We start from the raw sequence: 11,190 nt of genomic DNA, 5'->3' as shown, positions 1-11,190 counted from the left end.
TGGTATAAATGTTTATTTGGTCACATAGTCTCATACTTTAGGCATCTGGTTAACGTTATTGATGTCAATATGCTCCTTATATTCATATCACCATATGAACCATGAATATTTTACATGTTAAATGTGAATGGGAGCTGATGATGTCATACTATTGAGGGACATTAAAGGTGACAAAAATGCTTCTCATGCTGAAACACAATCATCGAGGCCTCCAGCACATTGGTTAATTATGCCACCTTTGGTCCGCTTTTTGTCTTCATAAAGGTCTCTGACTGTATCTCTCTTTGGAATCTGTTCTTCTCTCGGAAAAAGCCTGCACACGCAGTATGCATGTCTCCCTTTGCAGGTCATCAAACCCCTTTATAAACCACGCCTGGGTCACAGAGAGTCAAAGCTCTTGCAAACAGAGAGAGAGGGAAAGCTAAGTGCTGCCTGAAGCAAAGAATCGCCTGTCATTTCAACCAATTCTATTTTGCTTCTTTTTCCTGGGGGTACTATGTGGAAAGCTGTGGTTCTGGCTGTGTGTCTGCTGGTGGCTGGGGTTCAGCCCATGGATGACCCAACATATGGGGTGAAGCTTTGTGGCCGTGAGTTCATCCGGGCAGTCATATTCACTTGTGGAGGCTCACGATGGAGACGGTCAGTCAGGGGTGCAGGTGAGAGGCTGATGGCGCTACCAATTTCTGATGTTACGGTAGTCTGTGATTTTCTATCGCTCCCTGTGAATTTATTATATGTCCATGATGAAGTTTCTGTCTTTACCACCTTCTGCTCGTTTGTGATTGTATGCAGTTGTGCTGATAAGTCAATGACAAATTCAACAGAGAGATAAGGAAATCATATGAACCTTTGCGCAGATTTACAGAGAATACTTCAGTTACATTTTCCTTGAATGCTGATGTTCTTTGGCATAGTTGGTGTAGTCAGTGTTTAGACAGTCCATGCTGGAATAAGAGCTAAAGTTCTAATTTACAGTGTCATTAGATGTATTGTGTTGAACTTTACAAACTTGCTCCTGGGTTCTGGGCTCCTGTGGAAGCACAGCTTTGTAACTCATCAGTTTCCTAGAATTCACTGTACTTAAGAATTTATTATTTATGCAGAGTTGTAGTTGAGTTAGGTAGGTAGATGTTATTTTATGTTTGTGTGTAGTTTAGTATTTTTACATTTCCAGTGTTGTTCTTGTTCTTGTTGTTGTAATGCTGCGGTTTTCCCTTTGTGGGACAAATAACCTGGATGTTGTGATACTGTCTTCCTCCGTCAGGCAGTTTCCTGCAATTGTTTTAATGACATTACAGATCACAGACTGGGACAAACTACTATTTCATGCCTGTTTTGTAAGAGAAAAGCATGGCTTGTTCTATAATGCTTCTATTGCTCATTTTGCCACATTAGATGTTTCAGAAGACCCATTCAGTTCCCATCAGGAGGAGTCCTCGGAGGGCTTGAGCCACAGCTCCGTGGTGGAGGGTCTTCTCCAAAGGAACAGAGATCTGGGCTTTACAACTAAAGACAACCAGGAGGGAGTGTTCAGCAGACCAGCCCGTTCTTTCATTACCGAGGAGATCCTGGAAGCCCTTCGCAAGGCTGACCGCAAGGGCCGGGATGTGGTGGTGGGCCTGTCCAACGCCTGCTGCAAGTGGGGTTGCAGCAAGAGCGAGATCAGTTCCCTTTGCTGAGTTGACATTCCCCATCTGAATGAATATCCCGGCAGACATATACTGTATACATAAGTACACAAACAGACACACAAATACACATATGCACACACTCCATCCCCCCATCCCACTTCTCACAGTCTTTTTTTTTATATCCTGTATCCTTCAGTGTACACATTGTATGAACTGTCTGAATTGTTGTTCAGTTTTTAGTATCTATGAAGTGTGTATAATGTTTATATAAATGTTTATACATACATGTCTGTTAAAAATGTATTTTAGGCCTTGTAATGAACAGCCTTAATTATTCGGTCTTGAACCAAGCAGTTTTATCCTTCTGAACTACTATCATTCACATTGTAATAAACATTTTTCCCCCCGTAAGCTGAATTGTGTACATGGGAATGCAAAGAATAGAAAGCTTTGTTAAGATCATTTGACAAAATCTGAAAGAAAAAAAAAAGTCACAATGTCTAATCTTGTTTGCAAAATGTACACTGTTGGTCTTTTGTACTTGCTTCATAGCATGCAGAGTGCTAGCTGGGTTAAAGGTGCAGATCAATAATAAAATTTGTGTTAAAAGAATCATGCCATTTGTTGAAATCTTATCTTTCCCTAATTACTAGGACTTTAAAATAGTCTGATGTCATGTAAAATATATCTCTCCCAGCTTATTTGATGCTTCTCCACATACTTCATTTGGCATCCCCATGCAGCTAAATCAAGGCATACATACATTTTAAATGACAGAAGTGGTATTCTGATCCTGAGGAAGAAAGAAGAAATAACTTGTACGTTAATGTGAAAGTACAAGTAAAACTGAATGAAAATACAGAAGTGACGCAAAATGTGACGTCCACTGGTTACTTAACACCTCTAGAGAGTCACAAGATCTGAGGGGTTGTGAAATGATGAATGGGGTAGGAAGGGGGGCCACTTTTATAGAAATTATAATTTTGTTTTGTTATTTATTTTTCTCTAATGTTATATTTGCCTTTTCTTTCGGAATGAATAGTTAACTCACCAAAACTAAAACTATCCGGGAAATCGAGCTGGGAAAACACTGCTGATGTTCTAACTGCCAACGACGTGTAAATATCTGAAATATGGCAAGACGTTTATTATATATAGTTTTAATGCAAAAATCTCAATCCGAAAAGCAGAAACTGCAATAGCCAAGTTGTGTTTGTAGCGTGAAAAACCTGGCACACTCCTGCACGGAGTTTTTCAACTGCAGTGCCGCCTTTTAAACTTGAGAAACGTGCGGTCGCAGCAGTAGATGACAGTCACTGATTCGTCTTATTGCGGTAATGGTTTGTGGCTGTTCTGTCGTCACTTTATCGACGTGCTCGATCATGTGCTGACGCCAGGCCCGTGTTGTTTCTTTGACAGGATAAGCTACTGTCTGGAGCTGCAGCTGCAGCTGCCAGAGAGCTCGAAGAATTGAAGTGTTAAAAATACTGAAACACTTGAACACTACCGTGTGTGTGTGTGTGTGTGAGAGAGAGAGAGAGAGAGAGAGCGGTATGTGACGTCATTGGCAGTTCCGAAATTGGGCGGGGCAAAGGGCAACCGGACGGTTAATTTCAACTTCACAACAAAGTTCGTGTGTCAGCCGAGTTTTACTTCGGCTCAGAATACTCATCGGGAAAGTCGGCGTGTCTCATTATGAGGTCAGTGTGTCATCGTTAATAGTTTTTGATATTAAACAACATGACAGCTTGCTGTGATGAGATGGAACAATGTTCAGGTACTTACTTCTCCGTCTACGGAGTATTTGGACTCCATGTCTTTATCTGCCAAATTACATCTAAGAAGCCCATATCAAACTGGCATGTGTGGCTGGTTGACAGATCGTCCGCACGTAGTCTCTTTAGGGCAAGTGTACAACTCCACCACTTGGTTCAGAAGGAAAATAACTTCTACAGGTTATAGCTTCTGCGGTGGACAAATGTTCTCTGAGCTTAAGTGTGTGTTTGTGCGTTTCCTACAGGCACACGAGGCCAGCGGGGTCCAAATGTAATGGGCACACTTAAGAAGAGATGGCTTTTGTCCATCTTTCTGATTGACTTGTTCAGTTGTTTTTCTCCACTAGGTAAGTTTATTCAAGACTTGAGCTCTTTCTCAAACACTTTTCTTTTCATGTTTGTACTTTGTTTGTTTGTTTATATGTTACTTCATACTTCACTGCATTCAGAGGGGAAATTTACATATGGTCAACTTGTAAGAAAGGGTGTATGATTAAGGCATAAATTACCCAACGATGGATGACACATGTGAGATTAGCTCAGTTTCAACCAGCTACAACATTCAAATGGTGCCCACAGTCTAAAACAATATTACAGAGTTTGTCTAAGCTTTGGTAAGTCTTATCTTTAAGTAAAATATCTAAATACTGTCTACCACTAAGGATCCACTCTCCAACAATATACACAGTATATGTTTCTGTGATGATACTGAGTAGGGTTTTGTTTTTAAACCTAACAAACTAATAAAGAGTGAGCTGAGTGGGGTTTTTTTTATGTGCAGCATGTGTTCTGCTCACACACTTGCACAAGGCATTACAACAGTCTTTGATAAAGGGCTCTTTGTGTTAATATGTGCAAGGCCATATGTTTTCTTATTTGTTACTGTCACTGCATAGTATTTGTCAGTACAGTCTCTATTGATGAGGAAGTGGGGGAAAGGGAATAGTGTAATCACCCGGATGCAGGCTGATCAAAGTGTCTGTTTCTTGTCATCGTTACACGCAGCACACTTCCTTGCAACATGTGCAGGCATCAAATTGATCACCGCTAAAAGGGTGCAGGCTTATGAGAAGTGGGTAAAGGTGACAGTCTTGTGATGAATAGAAAAAACGTGTGTGTGGGCATGTGCGTGTTTGAGAGAATGAGAACTTATTTTTTTCTTGTAATGAGCTCAGCCTTCTATCTTAAGTCTTTGAAGTCTTCTCTCTTTGTCTCTTTTGCTCTTACGGTGGTTAAATTTACCTTACTAAAACATGAATAAATGGTAATAAGATGCTTTTAATTTATTTGCAGGTGTAAAACTGCTTAAAACTTTTCTGGCCATCTGTGTACAACTGTTTTTATTTTACCTGTTTATTTGTTCTGTAATTAATTTTGTGACTCATTAAATCCCAGAAATTTACTGCAGTGAGTCAGTCCCTGCCCCTGTTGTGAAACATGGTGGTGGCATTTTGGATTAGATGCTTTAGTACAGCATGTGCCGCTGCTGCTAACTTCACTTTTTTTCATCGCACTAAATTATCCAATGGAGCTGCATGTATTCCTTCAGACAGTACAGTAGACGTTAAGAGAGTTCTTCATCCAACATGCTTTTTAAAAATCCAGAACCATAGTTTCTTCGGATGTCATGATTATCGGGCAGAATGCTATGTTGCTTGTTAACTCGATATACCTACCGAAGACTGACATCCTGCCATCATGTACATTACAGTGTTCAGTTTGAATTGAAACGGATGAGAAATGAGATAATGTCTTTTCTTCTCTCTTAATCTCTCTTATTAGCCTTTCCAGGTCCTCCTGCACATCCCTCCCCTCCTGACTGCTATATCCCATGTGATGACAAAACGTGTTTAGCACGTATCTACTGTACATGGGATACAAGGCAGGAACCACAGATTCATACTTACTACAGTCTGCACTGGGAACAAGCAAATAGACAGTAAGCGCAACCAAAAATTCCATGTCTTAGTCATCTGACCACTTTAAAGTTCTGATGTAAGCTTCCTGGATTTTTTTTTTCCTGCTTACGTCTTCCAGGGAAGCGAATGTGAGCACTGGGACCAATTCAAGTGGGTTCATCCATCGTGAACACTTTTTCAACCATGGTGAACTTCGTGTTTGGGTCGAGGCTAAAAACCAGTATGGTTCTTCCAAATCTAATAAATCTGAATTCAAGACAACAGAGATCAGTGAGTCAAAACCTCCATCACCACCAACAACAATGGCAATAATAATGATAACAACAATAGTGATACTTGCCTTTCTGACTCTCAGAATTAAAATAACTGACCTGTGTAATCTATCTTCAAATGATCAGTTTGGACTTAAATAATATTTCATGTTTAATGATTTTTGAATATCTGTCTCTGTTTCTAGTCAAGCCACCCCCTCCTAATGTTACATCGCACCATCATGAGTCGAGTATAGAGATTAACTGGAATTCCGTCTGTGATTACCCACACCTGCAGCTCTCTTTGGAACACTGTGCTGTCCGACATCGGACTGAGGCAGACCAAGCCTGGCCTGAGGTATCTGATTTAGGTTTTATCGTCTGCCATTTTCCTTTCCTTCCTCTCAACTTATGTTGATAATGCTGGTGATTGAATAAATGAATGAATTAATATCTTGAAAAAATTTGATAATAATCTTCCAAGAAAAACTGGACTAGATGGACTATAGCTTTGTCAACTGAAAACATGCTCAAGCTAGTTGTTTTACTTTCTGCACAGGCAGAGGATGGCTTCCATGGCACCTATACACTCGACGATCCACTGCCCTGCACAGACTATGAATTTCAAGTTTGCTGTGCCTGTATGGAAAGCTTGATGAGCAGCTGGAGTGCAATCCACAGAGTACAAGGCACAGAGAGGAGTGAGTCCTCATTTGTTATGTGATCTCCAAGTTAAGCGTTAAAAAGAAACTGGAAAAAGTTGCAAAATGTTTTAGAGTTTGTTTCACGCTGCATTAAAGGGATAATTTAGCATTTTGGAAAACATGCTTATGTACTTTTTTGTTGGGAGTTTAAAGTATAAAGATAAGTTAACTGGCTTAGTTTACTATACAGACATGACAGTGGTATTCATCTTCTCATCTACATCTCAGCAAGAAAGCAAAAACCTGTAACATCCAAAATGTGTATTTCTTCAAGTTCCTTCAAGTTGACACATGAATGCATACTTTCTTCACACTTTAGTCTTAGTTTCAAAATGTACAGTATTTTTACAGTAACTCTGCAAAGACCAAACAAAAGCACAGTCTAATCTAATTCTTCTCAACAGCATTGTTACGGCACCATTTCTGTGCAGAAACTATGATTTAGTTACACAAATCTGCACTAAGCGCTGATTTTGCAATTATCTCTTATCTTCTCTCTTTTTTGTTTTTCTGTCTCTTTCTCGCCTCTCTGGTTCAGCCCCTGTTGGAGAGCTGGATGCATGGAGGGATTGTGGGACATTTCCTGCGAGCTCTGACTGTCATCTGATCTGGAAGGTACTTAAAACAAATTTGCTCAGATCATTTTCTGATCATTTTCATTATTTTCTGGTTGAAATAATGAACCAGACTCTCTTTAAGCAAACTCACACATCGCCATCTTCTCTTTCTTTTCATCCCACCCAGAGGCTTCCTAAGTCTCAGGCTTGTGGTCACATTCTGGGATATGAAGTCAGACTGTCTTACAATAACAGCACCACGGTGTTAGTGAATGTGTCCACAGCTGAGCCAAGGGGCCAGTTAGCATGTAAAGAGATGCAATGCCACTTCAATTCCTCTCTAAAGGATGCATCATCAGTCAGTGTTTCAGCCTACAATGCTCGCGGTGCCACAGTGCCTTCTCACCTTGCTCTGGCACTACCAGGTATAATTTACCCAGTATGGAGTATAAATACAGAAAACTGCAAGTTAAAAGTTATAGTTAAAGTTATGGTGACTGTTCTCACTGGACAATGGCACTGCAATAATTATATATTTGGATGATAATTCCCTGATTCCCTTAATTGCTGTACTTTACCCTTTTTCTCTGGCCCTGCTCAGCTAACAGTACATTTGTCTCCTCCTAAGGTGAAGAGAAAAATGAGCAAGCTTTGTTCCTCGAGATGAATAAAGAGAACCTCACTGTGTCCTGGGATCTCCAGTCTCAGCTCTCGGACACCCTGAAGGAATATGTTGTACAATACAAACAAGCAGGATGTGACCCGGGTCAAGCATTTGATTGGGTCAAAGTGACCAAAAACCAAACCACAGCATTTTTTAAAGGTCTGTGTGATTCATATACTTCAGATAGCAGTTTTGAATATTTCAAACATCTAGATGAGTAGCTCAGAAAGTTTTTTAGGAACACCCATTTAAAGAAATCATTACTCAAAGATTATTACTCATTACATTTTGAAATTGAAAACTGATTTTTTAAAAACCAAGGAAGTTTTGATTTTAGGTTATACTTGCGCTGGCTGTTTCCAAACTGTTGTTATTCTGATGTGTGTCTCCACCATCAGGTCAATTTAAGAATTACACAACCTACCAAGTGTCACTGTTCGCAGTATCGTACCACAATGAAGTCCGTCACCTTCTATCAGCTATTGGATATTCTCTTCAAACAAGTAAGTATTTGTGCATTGTTCTTGGGTCGTCCTTTCTTATGTTTTTGGAAACTTCTTTTAGTTAATTTTAAATTTTCATCTCTCTTTGTATTAAATGGAAGATTGACTTCTAATCATTTTGTCCTTTTCTCAATCACTTTTCAGCCCCTCCCTCAGTGCCATCATTTCAGGTGTTTTCCATTGCTGACACTCATGTGACCCTGCTGTGGGACCCCATTCCCCTCTTCAAGCAGAGAGGAGTAATCCTTTACTACCAAATAGGACTAGACACACATAAAGGTACATATCAACAAAATACAATACAACAGTCGTAATTAGTAAAAGGAACTCAAATTATTATTGGATAAATTGTGCCATGACAATGAATCAGCTTTATTTGTCATTAGAATGAAATGTATTTGAGGGACTGTCATGAAATTTGGAGTAAACATATTTCTAACTTGGCCATTAGATCAATTTTTTTAATTGTTCAGAATCAGAATCAGAATCAGAATTCCTTTATTAATCCCTGGAGGGAAATTCTTGTTTCATGTTCATGTTTTTGCTTTATGACTAAATGTAATGAAGGAGTAGCACACACCAAGAACTGTGGTGAGGTGCTGATCCCTGGAAGTAGACTTGGAAATTGAAAAAAGAAAGCAAAGGAGAAATTATATTTCTTTCTTTTTTTTTATTCAAACAAAAGTAATACTGCAGTTAGTTTGGTGTGTCTTTGTCAGCTCTGAATACTTAACCTCACTCTATACGATTTGTCTCTCCTAGTGTACAACGTGAGTGCATTCCCACAGCATGAAAACAAGACTTTTCAGCTGAAGAGTCTCACTCCAGGACAGGAGTATGAAGTGTGGATAAAAGCTGTGACGGAAGCCGGGCCTGGAGAAATTGCCACAGCGAGGTTCAAAACGACGCTCAATGAATCTTTTGGTATTGAACCACATGTTAACTCTTATTTTGTGTAATATGATGAACTTAGGATGTAATGTAATGGAATTTCAGAAATCTTGTAACATAATAGGTGAATTGATTGTGTCACTGGCTTCATTAGTCAATCTTTCTCATCCCATTTCTCTATCTCTCTTTTTCAGCATATTTTCGATTGGTTGGGATAATGTTTCTGCTTTTAATATGTGTTCCTTGTTTATTCTGGTGAGATAATCATCTTAAAATATTTGTCTTTGACTGATGTGTGTCTTTGACTGAGAAGATTTACTCTCTTATGTTTGTTTTCGTATCTACAGCACTCACTTTCGTAGTTGTTGTTGGTAAAAACTTTGACAATCACACAATTATCATAGCTAATGTTAAATGATACCAGTAATACTTTTACAAGCAAAAAACATAACATTTTTCAATACTGAGGTGCTAAAACTGTGTGCTAAAAGCTAAAAAGGACAGTAAAATTGTTATGATTTTTGTTGTCTTTTTTATGTTGACATTCAAGCTAAGAGTAAATTTATGTTTTGTTTTTACTCTTATGTTTCTACCAGTGTTTACTTTGGAAGAAACAAATTGTGGTCACTGGTGCCTCTATGTTATAGTGATAAAGTGCCAGATCCCCGAAATAGCCACATTTTCAGAGAGATGAAGCTCCAGGTGAGACTTATTTGTCTTGTGTGCGTCACTGTTTAACCTAAGAACAGGGCTTACACTGACTATTGATCCTGACTAATGCCATTATTTTGTTGTTCCACTGGTACTTGTAAAAGCTTTCTTGTTTACAACTATACGGTTACCAATGAAGTCAAGTCCTGATTTGATACTTTGTATGATGAAACAAAAACAAAACAAAACAAAACAAAAAGCTTTTTGTCTGTGATCTCCTGCAGATCAGTGACTCAACGATGACTTGGATATGCGGCCATGTCTATGAGCCACATCCAAAGATGTCTCTGTTGGAGATTGTTGAAATCCAGCCCTTGGCTTCCAAGTCCTCCCTGGAAAAAATCTCAGAGGCCGACGGAATAACTTGGCCAGCGCTCGGAGATGGGAGCTCACAGATGGACTTCCAAGATGATCAGAGTGAGGATGCTGGCACAGAGGTGTGCCATAGGACAAACCACAAATGTGGAACAGAAGCATACAGTAAAATAGTTGACTCAGATGAGGAGAGGGACACTGAGGATCATTTGAGCTCATCAGAAGAAGAACAGTGCACATCAGGTTATGAAAAGCACTTCATGCCCACAGTTTCGGAAATACTGGAAGTTTCATGACTCATGGACATTCTGAAATGTTTTTTTTAAATGTGTGGAAAATTTCCAGATGATGGCCATCCAGGCAGGCTTCTTTAGCTTCTCTCTGCAGGACTCTGATGAGTGGACTCACGTCATGGGATAGATTTATCTACTGAAACTAATGTCAGCTAGTCCCACTCTCTACTTTGGCTTTCGCCCTTTTGTTTGTTTATTTTGCTTTTACTACATTTCATTATTATTTGTTTGACTGTATGGTGTTCACATTTCCTCTTTTGGTTACAACTTGTGCACTCTCCCATTTTTGTCTTAGGCCTTGTCTTTTGTCTTATACTGAGCCTGGTTGTGAGAATATAAACAAAGAGTAGTATTTTAAGGAAGAAAAGCAACTTAAACTCACCAATAAATTGGCAATTTATTGGTTGTGGAGTATATTGTCTTTTTAATCTACATATTGACTCAAACTAGAGCTCCAATATAAGCTACACAGAGTCAGGAATTATTTGTCCCTGAAGGTAATAGCACCTGCTCACATGTATAAGCATGAGGGGAAACAAAATACCAAATGCTGAATGTTAGTTATTTTACACGCCGACACTCAGATGAGCTTGTGAATGTGTACATCTGTAAGTCAGAAATAATCTGAGAATTTCTATTTTGTTGCCATATCCCTCATTTGGGCAAATTGTCCACATCTATGTGTGTGTATATATATTTTAACCCTTAAATGTTTTTTATATGGCAACATATAATGCAACTGTCATATATCATTAAATAAACATTTTTATAAGGGTCTCTTAAAAGGGTGCACAGTTTCTAACTTATTTGATTCGATTTACTTAAATGACATCAGAGCCAGTTTATTTCCAACAACCTTTCATCTATACAGAACAACACCACAGCAAGAGGTAATGAAGGTTCATACTGAATTCTTTACAAGAAACAATGTTGAAATATGTTAACAAGATACACTCTCACAAAAGATCTGTAGCAT

General features: G+C 39.0%; 2 protein-coding genes across 5 annotated transcripts; both read left to right on the top strand.

Moving 5' to 3' along the window:
• Positions 1-178: 178 nt before the first annotated feature.
• rln3a (relaxin 3a) lies at positions 179-2,234 on the top strand. Its single transcript, XM_046415441.1, has 2 exons — positions 179-656; positions 1,396-2,234. The coding sequence occupies exons 1-2, from the start codon at positions 497-499 to the stop codon at positions 1,677-1,679; spliced, it is 444 nt and encodes a 147-aa protein (XP_046271397.1). The 5' UTR covers positions 179-496; the 3' UTR covers positions 1,680-2,234.
• A 941-nt stretch (positions 2,235-3,175) lies between these two features.
• Positions 3,176-10,999, top strand: il12rb2l (interleukin 12 receptor, beta 2a, like). 4 transcript variants are annotated; one of them, XM_046414786.1, is made up of 15 exons: positions 3,176-3,331; positions 3,652-3,753; positions 5,189-5,345; positions 5,444-5,595; positions 5,783-5,934; positions 6,136-6,277; positions 6,819-6,895; positions 7,025-7,262; positions 7,466-7,660; positions 7,900-8,004; positions 8,149-8,283; positions 8,767-8,928; positions 9,090-9,150; positions 9,492-9,597; positions 9,831-10,999. In XM_046414786.1, exons 2-15 carry the CDS (start codon positions 3,681-3,683, stop codon positions 10,215-10,217), a joined length of 2,142 nt encoding a protein of 713 aa, XP_046270742.1. In that variant the 5' UTR covers positions 3,176-3,331; positions 3,652-3,680; the 3' UTR covers positions 10,218-10,999. The 4 variants fall into 4 exon arrangements, with proteins under 4 accessions (XP_046270742.1, XP_046270741.1, XP_046270740.1 ...); XM_046414785.1 differs by having other exon boundaries at positions 3,287-3,408; positions 9,543-9,597; XM_046414784.1 differs by having other exon boundaries at positions 3,289-3,408.
• The last annotated feature ends 191 nt before the right edge of the window (positions 11,000-11,190 follow it).

Source organism: Scatophagus argus, chromosome 16 (genome assembly GCF_020382885.2).
Source record: "Scatophagus argus isolate fScaArg1 chromosome 16, fScaArg1.pri, whole genome shotgun sequence".
Taxonomy (NCBI): Eukaryota; Metazoa; Chordata; class Actinopteri; family Scatophagidae; genus Scatophagus; species Scatophagus argus.
Note: the sequence above shows the minus strand (reverse complement) of the source record. Positions and strands in the feature narration are given on the sequence as shown.

Coding starts and splice junctions, on each gene's coding strand:
- rln3a (XM_046415441.1), top strand. CDS start 497: ATGTGGAAAGCTGTGGTTCTGGCTGTGTGTCTGCTGGTGGCTGGGGTT. Junction 657..1,395: donor ACGGTCAGTCAGGGGTGCAG/GTGAGAGGCTGA, acceptor TTGCCACATTAG/ATGTTTCAGAAGACCCATTC.
- il12rb2l (XM_046414784.1), top strand. CDS start 3,372: ATGACAGCTTGCTGTGATGAGATGGAACAATGTTCAG. Junction 5,596..5,782: donor ATTCAAGACAACAGAGATCA/GTGAGTCAAAAC, acceptor CTCTGTTTCTAG/TCAAGCCACCCCCTCCTAAT. Junction 8,284..8,766: donor AGGACTAGACACACATAAAG/GTACATATCAAC, acceptor TGTCTCTCCTAG/TGTACAACGTGAGTGCATTC.